Source organism: Erythranthe guttata, chromosome 4 (genome assembly GCF_056151865.1).
Source record: "Erythranthe guttata isolate IM_541 chromosome 4, IM_541, whole genome shotgun sequence".
Lineage (NCBI taxonomy): Eukaryota > Viridiplantae > Streptophyta > Magnoliopsida > Lamiales > Phrymaceae > Erythranthe > Erythranthe guttata.
In genome coordinates, this window is record NC_142536.1 from 5223951 (window position 1) to 5243537 (window position 19587).

The following is a 19587-nucleotide window of genomic DNA, read 5'->3' on the forward strand; positions in this document are numbered from 1 at the left end:
ATTGGTTTTTTATTTTTATTTTAATTTTTTCCTTTTCTTATTTTCTCCTCCCAAAATATTTTCTTTCAGACGCCTCCTAACGATCCTATATAAAACCGACTCATGCTCAACTCTAGCTTTTTATATTAAAAATTTCGCATTTAAAGACAGTCCACAATTGTTCACTTGTAGATAAATGTTTATTATTGTCTTTTATTCTATTCACACAAATTAAATTTAATATTTGTGTGGACTACTAAATAATTTAAGAATCATATATTTCCCAATCGTGTGACATTTCAGTAGTTGAAAGATGGAGACTTTAATATTAATTAATCCATATCAATTAAATGGAAAATGGTTTTCACGATGATGTATGCATGTAGTAAGTTGGCTATATAGCCCGCATGGGTGTAGCTCAACTGGTCCCGAAGGTGGTAAGTTAATGCAAGGTCCTAGGATCGAATCCTGGCAGCCCCAATGTGGGAATTTCAACTCCAATGAGGGTTGGTTCCTTGTGGGCACCAGGTCCGGATCAGGCCAGCTACCTTAACGAACCGTTGAGTTACCATGATTTACATTCCTCCATCAATCCTTATCGGGAGGGATGGGGCCCTGGGAGCGAGGGATTTCGCATTTTTTGTGCAAGTAAGTTGGCTAATTACATCAAATTAATTTTTTTTTTAAATTAAGTTTATGTATATATATATATATATATATATATATATATATATATATATATATATATATATATATATATATATATATATATATATATATATATATATATATATATATTCAGTTTCGAACACCTCTTAACTCTTTTTTGATTCGTCGTTAGATTGAGGGCCCCGTTTTGAGTTATTGTTCAAATCTCGCCTAGGGCCCCCGAGTTCTTAGGAACGACATTGCGTAAGCTTTTACTAGTTAAAATGTTTAGTGAATTCAAAATAATTATCAAAAATAGTTAACCTCAAATTAATCTAAATTTACATAAAATAACATTGTTTTATTTTATTTTATTTTTTATTATTATTATTTTATTTTTTGCAAAATTATATTACACTTGTCATCAACATGCATTTGATAATTTTAACTAGGAAGCAAAATGACACAATTTGATAGTAACTACAATACTATTATATTAAATTAGTGAACCTAATCATTTTTATTTAAGCCATGGCCGTTGATTAGTGAGTGCTAATCAAGGATAATAACTAATCCCTAATAATTAAGCATGGATTCCAAGCTACACATAGTACAACTCACCGAAGCGAACTCAACCCTCGGTACAACTTCGTGGAAATCGACGTCGGATTCGGTCCGGCGTGCACTGGAATTGCACGGATGTGTGGTGGTGGATTACGACAACGTTCATGCAGCGGCGGCGGCGGCGGTGGAGGGCGGTGTGTTCGGGGTGTTGAAGGAGGTGTTTGGGCTGCCGTTGGAGACGAAGATGAAACACAAGTCTGGATTATTAGGGTTTGGGTACGAAGGTAATTATCCAGAGATGCCTTTGTTTCAGTGCTTTGGGATTGAAGATGGTGGGACCCACCAAGGTATCAAAGACTTCACCACCCTCATGTGGCCTCATCACCATGGACATGACATTTTCTGGTAATTTATTTAATAAAATATTTGATTTTCTTTCTTTTTCTTTTTTTTTTTTGATAAATGTACTAATAATATTTGATTAGTTCAAAATATTTCAAGAAGTCGTGTATGCAACTTTCTTCAATTTAGAGCATATCTATACGGTTGACTTATGAAAATCAATTAAGATCATATATTTGTAATCTTTTTTGGTTAAAATATTTTAGGTTAAATCACGGCCACCATTGAGGTAATGTCAGATTACGTACGAAACAAACTTATAATCTTTGAGTAATTACAATTATCTCTCAATTATGAATCTTTTTACACGTCCGCTCTAGTGATGTTAAATTTAGTGGAATCTTCTAGATTATGTGGAATATTCTCCAATTTATAATAATACCCATTTTACCTCATTCGAGCTCCACATTTCGAAATAAATGGATCATAAGATGTGTCTCTTGACTTGTAATATCAGATTGTGGTGCATCAGAAATCGCATTTTTACAAAACAAGTACAAATTAGAGAAAATTCCATGAAATCTCTATTGAATTTGACACCATAATGGTGGACGTGTAAAAAAATTCATAATTGAGGAAAATTTGTAATTACCCAAACATAAGGGTTTTTTCGTAATTTAACATCATCTCAAGTTGACCGTTACCCAATATATTTTGTAGATTTATTTAGTGTTAAAAATATAGAAGGGTTGCCTAATTGTATATTCTTGTGTTGTAAAAATTGCTTATTTTATTTCAACTAATATTCTTATCTTAGGATTCAAATAAAAAAAAATTTACTTTATAGACACACAATTTTTTAACCTCATTTTTTGTTTTTTTTGTGGAACTTTGAAGTGAAACTATACACTCATATAGTAATTTGCTAAGCGAATTGCACAACACGGTGATGAAAATGGTGGTTAGTAGCTACGGCTTGGACGACAAATACTACGACAACCTAGTCGATTCTTCATTGTACATGACTAGGCTCATCGAATACCGTCCACCTGGCGAAAACGAGAGCGATATCGGCCTGCAGTCCCATAGGGACAAGGGTTTTCTAACCGTGATCGGTACGAATGAAGTCAGAGGTCTGCAGATCGAAACTCCAGGTGGCGAGTGGATCGATTTCGAGCCCTCGCCTTCCAAGTTCCTCGTCTTGGCCGGCGAAGCATTCATGGTCAGTTATTTTTCTATTTCCTCCCATTTATTATATTATTATTAAAAATATGTTTTAATTAAAAATGTTATAAAAATATTAGGCATGGAGTAATGGAAGAATATATAGTCCTCTACACAGAGTGGTAGCAAGAGGGGCTGAAATGGAAATAAGGTATTCTGTGGGGTTCTTTTCTTTCATTGGTGGAATATTGCAAGTTCCGGAGGAGCTTGTTGATAATAAAAATCCATTGAAATTTAAGCCCTTCAATAATTTGGAATTCTTGGAATATTGCAAGAATGGTGGGGGGCCCACCACTGAATCTGCTATCATAACATATTGCGGAATTTGAATTTTGATGTATATATTTCATATATGTGTGTGTGTGTGTTTATGTGTGTGTATTTTATTAATCAAATGTGGTTTTGACTATTTTCAGTGAATTTGGCAAAAGTCAACATAAAATTTGTATATTTTACTAAATTGGTTTTCTAATCCAATTTGAATCAGTTAAATTGGATGTCGGAGTGAGAGAGTTATGAATGAATGAACATACGTCGCGCTTTTACAAATCCAAATAATTACAAATTTTGTGTTTCGTCTTTTGCCGAATTTGGACTGCAAGGGGATTAAAATCACATTTGAAGTCGAAACGGCATTAGTAAAATTAAAACCGACATTTAACATTTTCAGATTCATATACAGATCAATAACAATTTACAAGTAGCTGCTCAAAGAAGTGATTCATGTTCATCAGCAGAACCAGACACAGATTTCCAGAAACAAAAGTCCATCTCCCTCAACTTCAACGTCAAATAAAGAACGATCCCGCACACGAAACCCAACGCAGCGCTCGAACCAGTCAACGAAACTGCCGCGCAAACCAACATCACAAACGAATCCTCCTTCGAATTCATATCCCTCGAAGCCATGGCCAATTCCACCCCCGCAAACAACAAAAGCACCCCCAAAATCCCGACCGGAAACCCCCTCAATATCCTCACAAACGAGTTCCCGAACAACAACCCTAGAACCAACTTCCCCACCCCAAGAAACACCACTGACAGACCGCTCCGCCCGCCGAACCGGTACTGACCCGCCAGCCCTCCCGCTCCGTGGCAAACGGGCATCGCCCCGAACCAGCAACCCACCAAATTCATCAGCCCCACGCTGACCGAGACTTTTGTGGCGGATAATTCCGTACCGGGGAATAAATCGCCCGACAGCTTACAAACCGCTATCACGGAGTTCAAAACCGACAACGGGATTTGTGGGACCGCCCCCCGCAGAAACCCTACTTTAAAATCATCCCACGTGATTTTCAACACGTGGAATTTAGACGGGCCGAATTTTATGTCGTGGAAAATAGACGGGTCGTTGACGAAGCAGAGGATCAAGCCGAGGAGGAAGAGGATAAGGGCGGATGGGATCGCCGACAGAATTTTGAGCCGTTTTTGGATTCTTGTTCGGCGGGTGATTGGTGCATCGCTATTTATGCGGATTTCGTTACTATTCCCGTCACCGGTTGTGAGGATTAGGAAGAGGAGGCAAGTGAGTGCGAGAATGAGGCCGTCGAGGCCTAGCCAGGGGCGGGGATCGGTGGTTTTTGTTGCTGTTGTTGTGGTGAAATCTTGATTGTACCGAATGTATTTGATTGCGGAGAAGGCGAATGCGAGCCCCTGCGGATAAAGGTTAAGATTTGCCTTTACGAATTTATAGAAACATTTCTTCTTTGGAATCGAAAAGTAAACCTAAGTTACTCGATACTCTGATTCGAGATCGTCGATTAGTAAAAGCTAGTTTCGTTAGTATAAATTCAAGCTACTCAAGTTCAGCTCGAGTGCTAATTGAATCAAGCTCAAAAACAGCTTTGGAGGCTCGATAATATAAATTCACATTAAATTTTCATGATTAAAGGACCACATTACCATCTTCTATTAAAAATAATAATAATAATAATATTAATAAATAAAGAATAAATAAATAAAAAATCCCCAAATTCAGTCGATCAGATTGCAATGAAAGAAACAACTTTTTCATGAGTTTTTGAAAACCTAGATAAATCACCTGTGAGAGCTGAACGCCGCGGACGACGGGGAGGGGGAGGAAGCGGTAGAGGACGGACATGAGTCCGGTGACTCCGAGGAAGAGGAGGACGGCGGCGGTGGAGATGCCGGCGGCGGCGATTTGGGAGACCGTCAGATGGGGTGTCTCCGACACGGCGACGGCGGCGATGGATTTCATCGGCTGGACGGGCATGGGGGTGCCGAATAGGACGCCGGTGGCGATGTTGTATAGGGCGGTGAAGATGAGGGTGGTGGAGAGATCGAGGTTCGAGACTAGTGTGAGGGCCAGAACTATGGGGATGTAGGTGCCTAGGTCGCCGACGGCGCCACTCAGCTCCGAGAGGAGGCTGGTCTTCAGGCGGAGGGAGTTGGTGATACGGTGGCGCCAACCATCAATTTGCCGGCGGAGGAGCGGGGTGGTTGTTTCCGGCGATTCATCGGACATATTTGCCGTGTGTGTGTCTGTGTGTGGTTGCGTGAGAGAGAGAGAGAGAGTCAACTGAGAATTTGCAACTAACCACAGATAGCACATATTATATTTAAGTCATTTTTATAGGCACCCCCATTTTCCTGATTTTTATTTATTATAATATAAGTTGTTTTAATTAACTGTGTGTGTGGTTGTTTTGTAGCCACACTGCTCTAAAAATAAATTGATCCCTCATATTTCGTTATATATATATGTGTGTGTGTATGTATGTGTATATGCTAGCAGGTAATTTTGTATAAACATATTATGAAACAAATATTTAAGATTAACTAACCAACAGATTGCATTAGAGTTCGTTTGATCTGTAGATAAAATTAACTAAAATAAGATAATGCATTCTTATGACTTAGGACTTAGGAGTACTTACGAGAGCTTAATCGTATAATTGAGCAGTGAAATTAATGCAGTTTCAGAACGGAAACACAAAAAGGAATTAATTTTTATGAATTAATTTTATTGAATAGGATAACTTTGAAATCCACCAGATAATTGAAAAAAAATACCGAATTTTTATTGATAATTAAAGATGCTGGAAAATGAACCCTAGAGCAACTATTAATACTAAAGAAAACAAAAAATCCTAATCAAACTAGTAGAACGAGAAAATTATCCAAAAAGGAAAAAAAAAATTAAATAACTTCTAAACCTAGTAGAATACCGCAAATGGGAAACATCCCAACTTGCGAATTTCAAATCCGAATTTTCTAGAATTATTTAAAATTTTCCTAAAATAGCAAAAAAGTCGTTTGAAAGGCCTAAAGCCGTAAACGACCTCGAAACGCTAAAATCTATCGTCCGGTTCGGAAAAAAACTTGTCCCCACACAATTTCGCGTCCCCCACCTCTGCATCAGAAATGGAGAATCCTGGTTGACTAAAAAAATTCGCAATAATCAAAGATCAAATAAAAGAATAAAATATGAGAATGAATTAATTTAATCATATTTCCATAAAATTGGTTTTTGTTTTATGGGTTTTTTTAATCGTCGGAAGGAATATACTCTTTGATATGGGAATAATTTTGATGCCCGTGGCATTTAATTTAAAGTAATAATTATATGGCTTTTGTGACAGTTGTGGACAAAGACCCGCACGAAGGGATGAACAGTCGGAGAAAAAACGATTGAAAATTGGCTCTTCAAGGATTACTTGGGCCAAAATTTGGCTTTGTTTGGAGTTTTTTTTTGGGGTAAGTACATATAAATCCCCAAATACAAACTTAAAGTGCGGATCAGTCCCTACAGACGTTTCATAGGCGTATCAGTTCCTAATGCAAAGTTTCACATGCAGTTTAGTCCCTAGAGGCAAGTGAAAATTCTAAAATACCCTTTACTTTAATCTGAAATTACATACTTTTTCATTTTCTCTCTCTTACTTTTCTCTTACTTTTCTCTTTCCTCTTTCCTCTTTTTCTATGTCTCTTCTCTCTCTTCTTTTTTTGCCTGTTCCAATTCATTTTATGTTATTTTTTTTCAAACAACAAACGAAAATGAACACGAAAATGCGCAAGAAAACAAACTCCTAAATCAATACAAATGAAGCAACAAGAACAAAGAAAAGGAAGAACCAAGGTAGTAGAAGAAGAAAAAAACAAAAAGAAAAGAGGAAAGAAACCCATTTTCGAAGAATGGTGAAAGAGAAGAAATAAGATTTGACTTGTTTCCCCTAATCATTAACTCGGTTCCAACATCTGTTATTTTGTTGTTCGAGTTTGTAAAGATCATTTATTTATTGTCGATTTTGAACACTCTTCTCTTGGGTATTATTCTTCGGCGATATTAGCATGTTCCCAAAGCATTTTTAGTCCTAGCAAGGATTTGATGTATGATGTTTGATGACTTTGATATAGGAAATGAGAAAAATGTTTATTGTATTATTCTTGGTGATGTTGTAGTATATGCCATATGCAATAGTGGTATTCCTAGTGCATTAGGATGGTGTTGAAAGAGAATATTGGAAGTACTAGTAGTGGAACTTTGTAGTGGGTTATATTTGATATAATTGTAATTATGTGTATGTGGTTGCACGAATATGTCATTTGTTATATAGCTAACAATACTATTGATCAGCTCTACTCGTACTTTATACTGAAAACATTGTACCATATATTTTGATGAATTGTACTTAACTGTTGAAGTCATGGTACTATATTGTGTTATGAGTTGAGTTTATATGGTTGACTTGGCCACAAATTAATATAAATAATATAAGCGTACCATACTAATGAACAACACATATTTTCTAGTTTATTTGAAGATACCGTGTCCATTCTAGACATGTACTTCACATGTGTATTCATTATACTTACGTGTTTCACACATCAGACTATAGTTTGTGATGAATTGAGTTATACCGATTTCCATGACACTTTAATGATCAATTAGTATAAGAGATGCATAAATTATGTTTTAGATGTGTATGTTAAGGTTGGTGAGCATTATTATGTTGAATTTCATACATGATACTCATATAAGTGTACAAGATATCATAAATGTGTTGGATTTATTACATGATACTCATATAAGTGTATAGGCTCATGCGTAGAGCTAAAATTGCCCTCAAATGTTCCCATAATCTATGTTGATCAACTCCTACATCATCTCATTTCATGTTAATAGTCTTAAAATGAAGAAATGCGTCTTAAAATGATATTATATGGATGCATTGACCCCACAATAATATAAAGAATATAACAGTACAATATGAATGGACAACATATACTATATGAATAAACTCGCAATACTATATGCATGAATAACTCTAACTTTACCAGTTTATACATTGTACTTATAATTTGTGGAACAAAACATACTATATTTTGTGATAAATTGAGTTGAATCAATTTCCTTGACACTTTAATGATGAATTAGTATGGGAGATGCATACATTATGTTTTAGATGAGTATTTTAAGTTTGGTGAACATTGGTGTTACGTTTGGAGTCCACAAATGTGTTTGATTTCCTACATGATATTCACATATAGTACAAGACTTGTATGTAGGACTAGTATTTTTTCTCAAATGTTACCATAATTAGTCATAAAATGAAGGAATGCCTCAGAAAATGAGTTTATATTGTTGCATTGGTTCCAAATTAATATCTATAAAGCAAGCGTACCACCATATAAATGGAGAACATCTATTTTTTCATTGAAAGAAAGCGTACTCTATGAATGAACAACACGAGCATCACTGGTGTAATGCATGCATTTCTATGTAGAATAAATTGTACCATAGTTATAATGAATTGAATTGTACCAATTTCATAATAAATTTAGTGATTAGTGAGTGTGGGAGGGACATAAAAATTATTTTAAAGGACTATTTTAAGATTGATGAACAATGGTGTTGCGTTTAGAGTTCAAAATGCCGACATGATACTCACTTAGACAACACGTACTTCACCACTGAACCAAATATACTTGATTCTAGGCGTAAGTGTACTATGTTGACGCATTTATTCTACTACATGACTAGCAATACTAGTACTTTTCATCTCTTATTTCAACACCATCCAACCACACTAGCAATACTATTGTTTAATACGGCATATACTAATGCAGTCACGTAAAACACAAAATGTTTCAAAAAATAATACGAGAAACGTCTTTCTCAGAACCTATATCAAACTATCAAACATCTTTTAAATATATCACTAGAAAAACAAAATCAAATCTTGTTTCTTCCCCTTCACAATTCTTCGAGAATGAGTCTCTTTCCTCTTTTCATTTTGTTTTCTTCACGAGTTTTTTCTTGCGCCTTTTCATTTGTTGTTTAAAGAAAAATAACTGAAAATTGAGTTTTGAATTGGAACGGAGCAAGGAAAGAAAAGAGAAAAGAGAAAGAGAAAAAGAGGAAAGAGGAGAGAGAAAAGAAAGAAAAAAGGAAGAGAGAGAAAAATTAAATGGAGAGAGAGACACAGAGAGAAAAAAATAATATAATAATATAAACATAGGGACTGAACTGCATGTGAAATTCTGCAGTAGGGACTGATCCGCCTATAAAACGTCTGTAGGGACTGATCCGCGCTTTAAGTTTGTATTTGGGGATTTATCTATACTTACCCCCTTTTTTTTTTCTTTTATTATTTATTTATTTTTTTCCTCATGAATATTATTGGAATTTGGGTTCGTTTTTAGGAGTTATTTTAATTTTATTTTTGTGGAAATACGTTTTGATGGAGTAATTAAAGAATTAAAGTATTTTTTTTTTATAATTTAATATGAAATAAAATATATTGTAGCGGTTAAATTAGTTTAAAGGTGTTGGGGAAAACCTATTATAGAAGAACAATTTTGAAAAATAAATTAATGTTTATTTGTCCGAATGTGAGAGAAACTTTAGAAGTTGTTTTGGAAATTTCTTTTAAAAATCTTCACAAACACAACTTCGTTTCGAGGGTAAATTAAAACTATTCCTGAAGTATGGTCAAATTACGGGAAAAAACTCTCATGTTTGGATAATTATAACTACCCCTTAACTATGAATCTTCTTACACGTCACCTTTATGGTGTCAAATTCAACATAATCTTCTAGATTACGTGGAAAGTTCTCTAATCTGTACTCGTTTTTTTTCCAAAATGCAGTTTCAGATGCACCACAAGCTAAAAAACACATCTTATGATCATTTTGCTTCAAAATGTGGAGTTCGAATGTGATAAAACGGGTACAAAATTAAGAATATTCCATATAATCTAGAAGATTCCACTAAATTTGACACTGCAAGAATGGATGTGTAAGAAAATTTATAATTGGAGGCGGTGGTTGTAAGTACCCAAACAAAAAATATTTTTTTCTAAATTTAACCATACCTTAAACGATGATTGCAATTTACCCAAGAATAAAAGTGAAATGAAAACAAAACCGACCGTCCAAGATTAGTGGGAATAATCTTGATGCCCATTCTTTAAGTGGCATTTAATGTAAATTAATAATTATGGGTTTCGTGGACAAAAAAGAGCCGCACGAAGGGATGAACAGTCTGAGAAAAAACGGATTGAAAATGGCTCTTCAAGGATTACTTGGGCTAAATTGGAGTTGTTTTATTTCATTTTCTTCTTTAATTATTTATTTCTTTCCTAAATTTATTTATGAATATAATTGAAATTTGGATTCGTTTTTAGGACTTATTTTCATTTTATTTTATGGAAATATGTTTTGATGGAGTACTAATTAGAGAATTAAACTATTTTTTTGTTAAAATATACTGTAGCGGTTAAAAAATCTGTTAAAAGGTGTTGGGGAAAATGTATTATACGAGAATAATTTGAAAATTAAACACGAATTCGTTTCGAGAAAAGAATTAAATTGAACTGAAAACATAACCAACCGTTGCGAATATTTCCCTCTAAATTTATTCAGGACAATGATTTCCTCCTGTAAGTGTGAGTTCTACCTCGTACATTAATCCTCGAACCAGCCTCAATTTCTTGATCTTCAATTATTATATCCTTATTAAACCCTGGATTATTAACACCAACTAAATTCTTCTTCCAGCTCATCAAATAAGACAACCCTCTCTTCTTCGTCTTCTTCTCCTCTTTCATCTTCTCAATCTGCATTTCCATGGCCATGCACCGGCTCTGGATACTCACAACATCCTCCTTCAACCTCTCGATCTCGATCCATGAAGGGCCCGTTTCGCGATTTGAGGAGTAACGGGCCGGGCTGTGCGGGCCCCAGCTCATTGATCCACTCCACTCAATAAAGTGGCTCTTGAGCTTAGTTTGCTCCGAGAGGAGAATCTGGAACGCGGCCCGAACCGGGACCCGCTCGTTTCGGGATGCGTGGAGAGACGCCTCTTGCGATAGCTTGTTGGTGTCGATTAAGTTGCATAGTGTTTTTCGATCCTGTTTCGACACCTCTGGATGTGCCTGCCAAGATTGAAATAACGAACGAACCCGCGAAAGCAATTATATAGGTGCCCCGGGTAAATCTACGATCTCGTTCAATAGCTTCCAAATCATTACATATGGTATGTTATTTCTATTTCATTATCTAAAAACTCTAAAAATTAATCATATAAAAAATAAGATGTAGCAGCTTGTCAGTTGTTTAAAATAAGCTTAGCCAAACACCCTCTAACTCTGTTCAATTCTAGTAAATCTTACCTCTCATTTAAGAAAACTAATATGGAATTTAAAGGATAAAATAACACTATCGTTGTTTAGTCAAACCCTCTCGGGATGGAGGGATGAGGGATGCTACAAATTCAATCGATAATAGTATTTAATTGTGGACTTAAATTTAACTTTTGTAGCTAGTTTAAATAAATAAAAATCTTGTTAATTGAACGTCTTACCAGCTCCTATTATTTAGAAAATGAATTGACTATACTTTTTTGCTAAAGAATCTAGTGCTTGTGACAACACAAAAAGTTCTTGTCAATATACCTCCAAATTAAAGCCCCTTTTTTGCTACTTTACAAGGTTCCAACTTTATTCCATTTTTGTGAACCATAAAGGAGAAATTTAGGTTTCTACAAGGCAAATTAAAAGGCCTTCTTAGCTTCTACCGCTATAACTCTTGTTTTATCTATATCTTCTTGTTCTTAATTTCGTGTTCAACCTAACATCGACGAATCGCATTAGCTGATTGTGTCTGGCTAGATGCGATCCATGTATCGATCATAAGTTGTCGTACGACGACTATTTTCAAGAATCTCACCATTTTCACTTAAAAAAAAAAAAAGACAACGTGCGATGAAACAAAAACTTACTTTAAGGTACATGTCAACTGCCCGATAAAGCCCGTCATCCATCAACCGTGCATGGCCCGGAATCGCAGTAGCAAGCTCCACAAATCCACTCACCGCCACCACACACGAGCCGTCGTCACTAGCCGCTTCGGCTAGATAACTGTCCACGAGCACCGCCACCTTCCCACCGGCGGCATCTCCTCCCGCGCTCACGAACCCCCTCACCAAGCGAAGAACGAGCCCGAAATCGAACAACAATCTCAATTCCTTCAAAGAAGCCTGGTCGAGCTGCAAAGAAACCCGCTTTTCGAGCTCGGAAACATAAACGGGTCCCGCCCGACTCGTATTAGCGACCCGTAGAAGCCTCAAGAGGAAGTTGCATGGGATTATATTATTAATGTAGTACTCTTTCTCCGGGGGAAGAATTCCGATTAGAGTTTCGATGAAGAGCCTTTTCTTGGTCAATGAAACGGCGTCGTGTTTAGTAGTAGTGGCAACGGGTTCTAATTGTTGGTCGAGGGCTAGCTCGGGAAGCCATTTGGTGGCGCAGTGTGTTATGATTGAGCTAATCTCGTCCGGCCTGATTGCCTTATCCTTGAGGCTGGATAAGGTCTTGATAAAATAATCCATGTCCGAAATGCAGTCATCGATTTCGGACATGAACGGCTTGAGTTCTCCCGACGGTAATGTGATCAGTTCGGAATATTCTTCCAGGTTCTGCATTTTAGTACAATTCAAGAATGTAATAATTCAAGAATGTGCACTAGTGTATTGGAGCAATGGACATTATTTATAAGGCTATTTTATCATTATTATTATTATTATTATTATTATTATTATTATTATTATTATTATTATTATTATTATTATTATTATTATTATTATTATTATTATTATTATTATTATTATTATTATTATTATTATTATTATTATTATTATTATTATTATTATTATTATTATTATTATTATTATTATTATTATTATTATTATTATTATTATTATTATTATTATTATTATTATTATTATTATTATTATTATTATTATTATTATTATTATTATTATTATTATTATTATTATTATTATTATTATTATTATTATTATTATTATTATTATTATTATTATTATTATTATTATTATTATTATTATTATTATTATTATTATTATTATTATTATTATTATTATTATTATTATTATTATTATTATTATTATTATTATTATTATTATTATTATTATTATTATTATTATTATTATTATTATTATTATTATTATTATTATTATTATTATTATTATTATTATTATTATTATTATTATTATTATTATTATTATTATTATTATTATTATTATTATTATTATTATTATTATTATTATTATTATTATTATTATTATTATTATTATTATTATTATTATTATTATTATTATTATTATTATTATTATTATTATTATTATTATTATTATTATTATTATTATTATTATTATTATTATTATTATTATTATTATTATTATTATTATTATTATTATTATTATTATTATTATTATTATTATTATTATTATTATTATTATTATTATTTCCTTGCAGAAAAGACAAGTAGAGAAAAGTATGCAGAAATGCCAAGTTTTGTGTAAGGAATTATTCGGAAAGTCTTGATAAAGACCAAAAAAAAGAAACTTGTAATGAAGCTATGAAGACAACTACACATTTGTATTCTTGCTTGACAAAATGGCATTACAGAAAGTATGTTGTACGATTAATTTTGGAAATACGAAAACGATAAAAGAACCTCGATTTCAGAGATATTTTTCTTCTAATACATGGTGGTTAGAAAATGAGGGTAGAATGGTAAAAAAAACCAGTGAGGTGTGTAAGATGGAGATCCATCCATCCATCTATTTGAAGTCACTGTCATAATTTGTTGTTTGGTGTTGTAATGAACTTTTGGTTGTATATGCAATACAGAATAAGCCATGATTTTTTGTCCTTGAAATGGAATATTTGCATAACAAAGGTTATTTTTTTTCTGCATTTTTAATATTCAGTAAATGTTTCTCTAACTGCTGCTGAAGCCTACCAAATAGTCCCCATATAGAGCATGTGTAAGCGGCCGCATGCGTCTACATTCGGCCCAATGTCAGAAACAACGGCGGAAAGCCTGCACTATGACGTGGGCTGAAAAGGGGCCCACTAACCAACAAGAAGGAAGCTTAGGGACAGAGGCCGTAGAGATAGGAAGCAGATCGCCTTCAGTAGGTAAAATGAGCTCGCAACATGTCACGTCATCCTGCACGTGCGTTGTGGTTTGATAAGATAGGGGTTCCACCAGACCCATCCCTATGGCAGGTATAAATACACCCGTTGAACACAAGGTATTCGTTTTCCAACTTTATCCAACTGACTTGACTGTCAGAATGCTGACACCTGAAAACCTTCCCCAACACTCCTTTATTCATGTCTCTTAGGGCAGTTTGGCACTTTTCCGATCGGGTTTTCCTTCGTCTTGGGCTTCTCTTCATCCCCAAAGCCCATTCATTCTATTGTACTATTTTCGCCTTTTCCGATCAGGTTTTCCTTCGTCTTGGGCTTCTCTTTATCCCCAAAGCCCATTCATTCTATTGTACTATTTTCTTATAGATGGCAATTGAATCATAAGCCAAGATCATCTAGAAATAATTGGTTGAAAATGTATTACATATTAACAGGATTCAAGAACCTGTCCAAATCAAAATTCAACATTATTCTATTCAACATCTAAAGGGAAAAAAAGCCTTTTACCACATTACACAATAGAGGTATATAGATAGATACCAACTAACAACTACACATATGTTTTTCAGTTCTACTTATTTCTATGCCTATAAAAAAATAAAATCTAATAAGGAATAATAATAGTAATAACAATCAAGCATTCTTAGGATATGACGAGGCCTCAGAAGGAGAAGCATCGGACAGGTCGCCCGAGGTTGGGTTCAGGGTCGACCCGCTTAAAAGAGATCCGTTCGAACCGGTTTCATCTGAAGAGACAACGGGTATTTTCACGGCAGCTTTTTCCATCTCCTTCTCGAGCTCCTCTTCTTGTCTCAAAGCGGTGAATTGGCCGTCCAATGACTTGGCGGCACCTAGCCATGCAAGAACTATTACGAGAAGAATGCCACCTAAGTAGGGGGTCGAATTCGCTAGGGATCCGAATGTTAGAATCATGAATTGCTGTATTAATGCACCTCCGGATTTCCCGAGCGGATTGCACACAACGTCAATCGCCGCTTTCCCTTTAACCTAAAAAAGATCAAAAAAAAATTAAAATAAAAATCTCATGTAAGAAATAGCCATCGAACAACTTCTAAACATGGAAAATTTCTTGTTTGGTTGAGAAAATATGTCATGATTAAGTAAACAATCGAGACTAATTTACTGTTGGTTAGTTCAATAAATTTTCAAGATTACCGAAAACTTACCCCTTAATCGGTAATATTGTTTTATTTGGAAATTATTTATTCGACCCCTTTTCGAAATATAAAATTATCCCAAATAGAATTGCAAATTATTTTATTTTTGGCTAATTTCATCGTGGCAACCAAACGATGGCCTAGTATATACAACATATGATAATGAATTAATTTATTTACTTAATTTTACATTATCATTTTGCGGATGATATTTGATGCAAAATTTCGGATCGAAATAAATAAGTTGAAAAAAAAAAAAAAGGTTAATAGTTAAGGTTTAAAGTGACGAACCTTGGTATCCTCGTCCAAAGGAATGTAAGCCATTTCCTTACACGGATCGAATAAGCTGTATTTTGCGCTCTTGCTAAAAATATTCTGCATGGCTCCGACGTAGACAGCCGCTAAAAGAGGGGTCATCCCAAAATTAGCAAGAGCGGGACCCAACGGACCGCCGAATAGGAGGAGGGAGAAGAAGCCAACTCCTGTGAGAAGCAACACCGTCGGAGTAATCTTTGCCGCCACTCCCCAGCCGTACTTGCTAAAGATCCATTGGCTCAAAAGCATCATTGTGAAGGTTGCTATTCCGGTGGCCGTCGAGAAATCGCCCATAAACGATGAATATTCATTCGGCGTTGGGAACTACACCATTTTCGAAATGTCAAGGAGTTCAAAAAAAAATATTGAAAAAAAAATAATAAGGGTAAAAGTGTAGTTTTTTTCTTCTTTCTTTTTTTAGCCACAATAAGGGTAAAAGAGTAATTTAAAAAATAATAATAAGGGCAAGAGCGTAATATTTTTATATTTTTACCTGAGCTTTGAGCTTCGATTTCCATGTAACCTCGACGAGGTTAATGCTAATACCATATGCGACGACCAAAGTGGCGAGATCTCTAATATATCTCGACGACACCAAAAACTTTAAGCTTTCCATTGTCCCCATCTTTGGCTTATCCTAAATAATAAAAATTAATAAATAAATAAATAAAAAGATGAATTAATAAGGAACTTATAATAAGTAACTAAACAAACTCCAAATCATGTGTACTTCTATAATATTACATAATACTCCCTCCGTTCAATAATACCCGTCGTTTAACGTTCTTACATATATATTAAGAAAGTTATTAAATATGGTTAAATTTTAGGAAAAAACACATAAAAATGATACAGCGGTGTAACTTCTCTCAAAGATGGACGATTCCCAAAGATTTCCCTTAAGACTCTTAACACTTTCAACTTCTCTCTTCCACTTCAGCACGTTTGTGTTTGCTCTTCTTATTTATATCCACCTCTGCAACATTTGAATTTATTTATTCATCCTACCTAAGGCTTCTTCTATTGTAACCCGACTTTAGAATTTTTGTCTTATTTTCTTCTTCATTCTATTGACTGTGTGGTAATTAGTTTGCATCTTTTTCCATCATGGCTTATATGTAATTTCATTTTGTTAAATTATGTGTTTCATTAATTTATACCAAAGATTTCAAATTTTGTGTATAAAGATGTTATTGGACATGTTATAGAAATGGATGATTGGAGAGAACTAAGCAAAAATGGGCGGAGCCACAAGCTATTGGAAGTCGCCTTCAAGACATATTGTTTGTATGGATATTTAATTTATTGTTTATATTTATTTTTGTTTCTTAATTTTCCAATATAATTGTTAATTCCAGTGACAAAACAGGACCAAAACGAGGCAATGAAGAAGGGCTTAATTACGATGCAAGATGTATAGATGGCATTTTACGTTGGTATGTTGTCGATAGTTTAATTTTGATTAGGTTAAGTAAGTTATTAAATCTAATTACTTTAAAACTCAACATGAAAGACATAGTTGATGATTTTGTTGTTGGTTCAATTTTTCAATCTAATGGTATTAGTTGATTCAGTTTATTTGGAAAATTATTCAACAGTAAAGTTATTTGTTTTTTGTTTTTTTTGGTTGTGTAGTATACTTAGTAATGTTCCACTGATGAATTATTAATGAATGATTATAACAACATTTTGATCATACGATACATCAAACGTTTGTTTATATTCTTACAACATCAAAACAATGTAATTTGTTGCCCCGTGCATCGCACGGGGACAATTACTAGTAATAATAATAAAAAGGCCTTGCGAGAGGCAGTAATGTAATTATCAGAAAATATTATGGCTGATTTAATAATTAAAGAAAAATGGTAGCAAAGAATGTGTGCAGCCCGCAATATTTAAAAAACTACTGGGATGATATAATAATAAAAAGGCCTTATTAGGGGTAAAAATGTAATTATTCGAAAAAGTAATTTACTATAAGCTTTTTTATGCACAGTGTAGTGGTTTTATGTATATATATGTAAATACTGCGTACAGCCAATATAAAGTATGAATGTAAATAGTTAGTATGATTATCTATATAACTCATGCAGCTTTTTTAAATTATACTTGGGGTTTCTTACTACTACAACAAGACTTCACTCTAAAATTCAACTTCTTCAACTTAAAGCAGCAACACCCCGTCTCACAATATACAATGCTCTGTTTTAATGTGATCCTTATATTCAGTCTTCTAATATTATCAGGATATGGGGGCAACTTTAACGTAGCATATCATCAACCCCTTCAAACTCACGACAACATAAACAAAACACATTTTGCAAATATATAAACCGGGCACCGTCACCGTGCTCCAAAACTAGTATATATATATATATATATATATATATATATATATATATATATATATATATATATATATATATATTATGTAAATTTAGTTACTGTTTGTTTGATAATTTTTTTTATTTTTTTTTGTGATTAATTGTTTTTGTGTAATAAATTTAGTAATTCTTTTGTTTTTATGAATCTGTGTATATAACAATATGTTTTACTTCCCGTATTTGTAACCCAAGTAAAGCAATATCTAATATATTTTTGATATTTTATGAAGTGTGATGTCACATTTCGAATTGGAAGTATTAAATAATTATTAGGAAAAAGAAAAAAAAATAAAAATAAAAAAAATAGCAAAACCCGAACCCGACCCGAAATAACCGGGTACCCGGTTATCTCGGGTCGGGTTCGGGTAATTTTTTTTTGCAAAAAACCCGAATAACCCGACCCGACCCGAATGCCCACCCCTACTTAAAAGGGTCCATAATGATAATATTTTCAATCTTAGGGTGCACTGTGTAAAATATGCAATATTCTCCTTTTTAAATTATTATTATTATTTATTATTAATAATTTTTTAAGAAGAAAAAAATTTCAAGAAAAAAAAAGGTCTAACTTCGGAAAAAAAATTCATTATTTGCGAAACTATTTTTGGTCTGGACATATGTGCATTTAAAAGTCTTTCTCATTGGTTATATGCAATTTGCCTATAAGATATATGTAAGATTATTTAGAATTTCGGATTTAATATATTCTTCAGAATTTTTTCTCTTATTTTCAGTGGATTCTAAATATTTCTTGATTCACTTAATTGGTGATAATAATAATTATTGTTATCAAATTTATTAAAGATAAAAAAAATATAAATATTTTGCCAAAGTACTAAACAAAAACTCAGTAGTAACCTTTTTATTCAAAAATAAAAAATAAAATTACTAAAAAAAAGTAACTTTTTCTTTAATAGTTATTCCAATTACACTTCCACATCACCGTTCAGACCACCGGCGGAGGCGGCGGCAGGACCAGAGGCGGCCGGACCGGAGGCGGCGGCAATATTCTTCTTAGTACATATACCGAGACAAGATTGATAACAAAGACTAATTTGTATGGGACACGTGGACAGGCATAGTCTCAAACACTTGACAACCTCTGATTGGGTATAATCTTTATGAATCTCACCTGCATCTGCGAAACACGTGATTAAAACCATCGCCGTTATAACAACCAGCCCCATTTTTGACGTCATCATAATATTCTTTTTATTGCTTTTTGTTAATTGTTAAATCTATATTTTGTATATATTTTTCGGTGGCGATAATAAACTATATATATAGTTTCAAGATGTAAATCCCTTCTGCCTAATTTTATATATGATTGAGTATTTACTTTAGTATAATTTGCACATTTTGCCACCCTCCATTAAATTTCAATTACACATAGATCCACATTTGCCCTGAAATATCTGTAATGCCACAGTTACAATTACACTTCTTTTCCACTTATAAAAAAA

General features: G+C 33.8%; 4 protein-coding genes across 4 annotated transcripts; 1 reads left to right on the plus strand and 3 right to left on the minus strand.

Annotated features, from left to right (window-relative positions):
* The first annotated feature begins 1169 nt into the window (after nt 1-1169).
* LOC105972241 (putative 2-oxoglutarate-dependent dioxygenase AOP1) lies at nt 1170-3244 on the plus strand. The gene is made up of 3 exons (XM_012997177.2): nt 1170-1596; nt 2431-2755; nt 2838-3244. The coding sequence occupies exons 1-3, from the start codon at nt 1217-1219 to the stop codon at nt 3084-3086; spliced, it is 954 nt and encodes a 317-aa protein (XP_012852631.1). The 5' UTR covers nt 1170-1216; the 3' UTR covers nt 3087-3244.
* A 130-nt stretch (nt 3245-3374) lies between these two features.
* Nucleotides 3375-5340, minus strand: LOC105972380 (molybdate transporter 2). The gene is made up of 2 exons (XM_012997330.2): nt 4802-5340; nt 3375-4413 (listed from the first exon to the last, which is right to left on the minus strand). The coding sequence occupies exons 1-2, from the start codon at nt 5330-5332 to the stop codon at nt 3466-3468; spliced, it is 1479 nt and encodes a 492-aa protein (XP_012852784.2). The 5' UTR covers nt 5333-5340; the 3' UTR covers nt 3375-3465.
* A 5174-nt stretch (nt 5341-10514) lies between these two features.
* On the minus strand, nt 10515-12761 carry LOC105972268 (root phototropism protein 3). Its single transcript, XM_012997204.2, has 2 exons — nt 12006-12761; nt 10515-11160 (listed from the first exon to the last, which is right to left on the minus strand). The coding sequence occupies exons 1-2, from the start codon at nt 12705-12707 to the stop codon at nt 10645-10647; spliced, it is 1218 nt and encodes a 405-aa protein (XP_012852658.2). The 5' UTR covers nt 12708-12761; the 3' UTR covers nt 10515-10644.
* A 1877-nt stretch (nt 12762-14638) lies between these two features.
* Nucleotides 14639-16395, minus strand: LOC148770976 (plastidic ATP/ADP-transporter-like). The gene is made up of 3 exons (XM_088816632.1): nt 16231-16395; nt 15714-16061; nt 14639-15252 (listed from the first exon to the last, which is right to left on the minus strand). Exons 1-3 carry the CDS (start codon nt 16360-16362, stop codon nt 14878-14880), a joined length of 855 nt encoding a protein of 284 aa, XP_088672758.1. The 5' UTR covers nt 16363-16395; the 3' UTR covers nt 14639-14877.
* Nucleotides 16396-19587: the final 3192 nt, after the last annotated feature.

Coding starts and splice junctions, on each gene's coding strand:
- LOC105972241 (XM_012997177.2), top strand. CDS start 1,217: ATGGATTCCAAGCTACACATAGTACAACTCACCGAAGCGAACTCAACC. Junction 1,597..2,430: donor CATGGACATGACATTTTCTG/GTAATTTATTTA, acceptor GGAACTTTGAAG/TGAAACTATACACTCATATA. Junction 2,756..2,837: donor TGGCCGGCGAAGCATTCATG/GTCAGTTATTTT, acceptor TAAAAATATTAG/GCATGGAGTAATGGAAGAAT.
- LOC105972380 (XM_012997330.2), bottom strand. CDS start 5,332: ATGTGCTATCTGTGGTTAGTTGCAAATTCTCAGTTGACTCTCTCTCTC. Junction 4,414..4,801: donor GCGGCGTTCAGCTCTCACAG/GTGATTTATCTA, acceptor CTTTATCCGCAG/GGGCTCGCATTCGCCTTCTC.
- LOC105972268 (XM_012997204.2), bottom strand. CDS start 12,707: ATGCAGAACCTGGAAGAATATTCCGAACTGATCACATTACCGTCGGGA. Junction 11,161..12,005: donor CAGTTGACATGTACCTTAAA/GTAAGTTTTTGT, acceptor CAATCTTGGCAG/GCACATCCAGAGGTGTCGAA.
- LOC148770976 (XM_088816632.1), bottom strand. CDS start 16,362: ATGGGGACAATGGAAAGCTTAAAGTTTTTGGTGTCGTCGAGATATATT. Junction 16,062..16,230: donor AATCGAAGCTCAAAGCTCAG/GTAAAAATATAA, acceptor AAAATGGTGTAG/TTCCCAACGCCGAATGAATA. Junction 15,253..15,713: donor CTTTGGACGAGGATACCAAG/GTTCGTCACTTT, acceptor GATCTTTTTTAG/GTTAAAGGGAAAGCGGCGAT.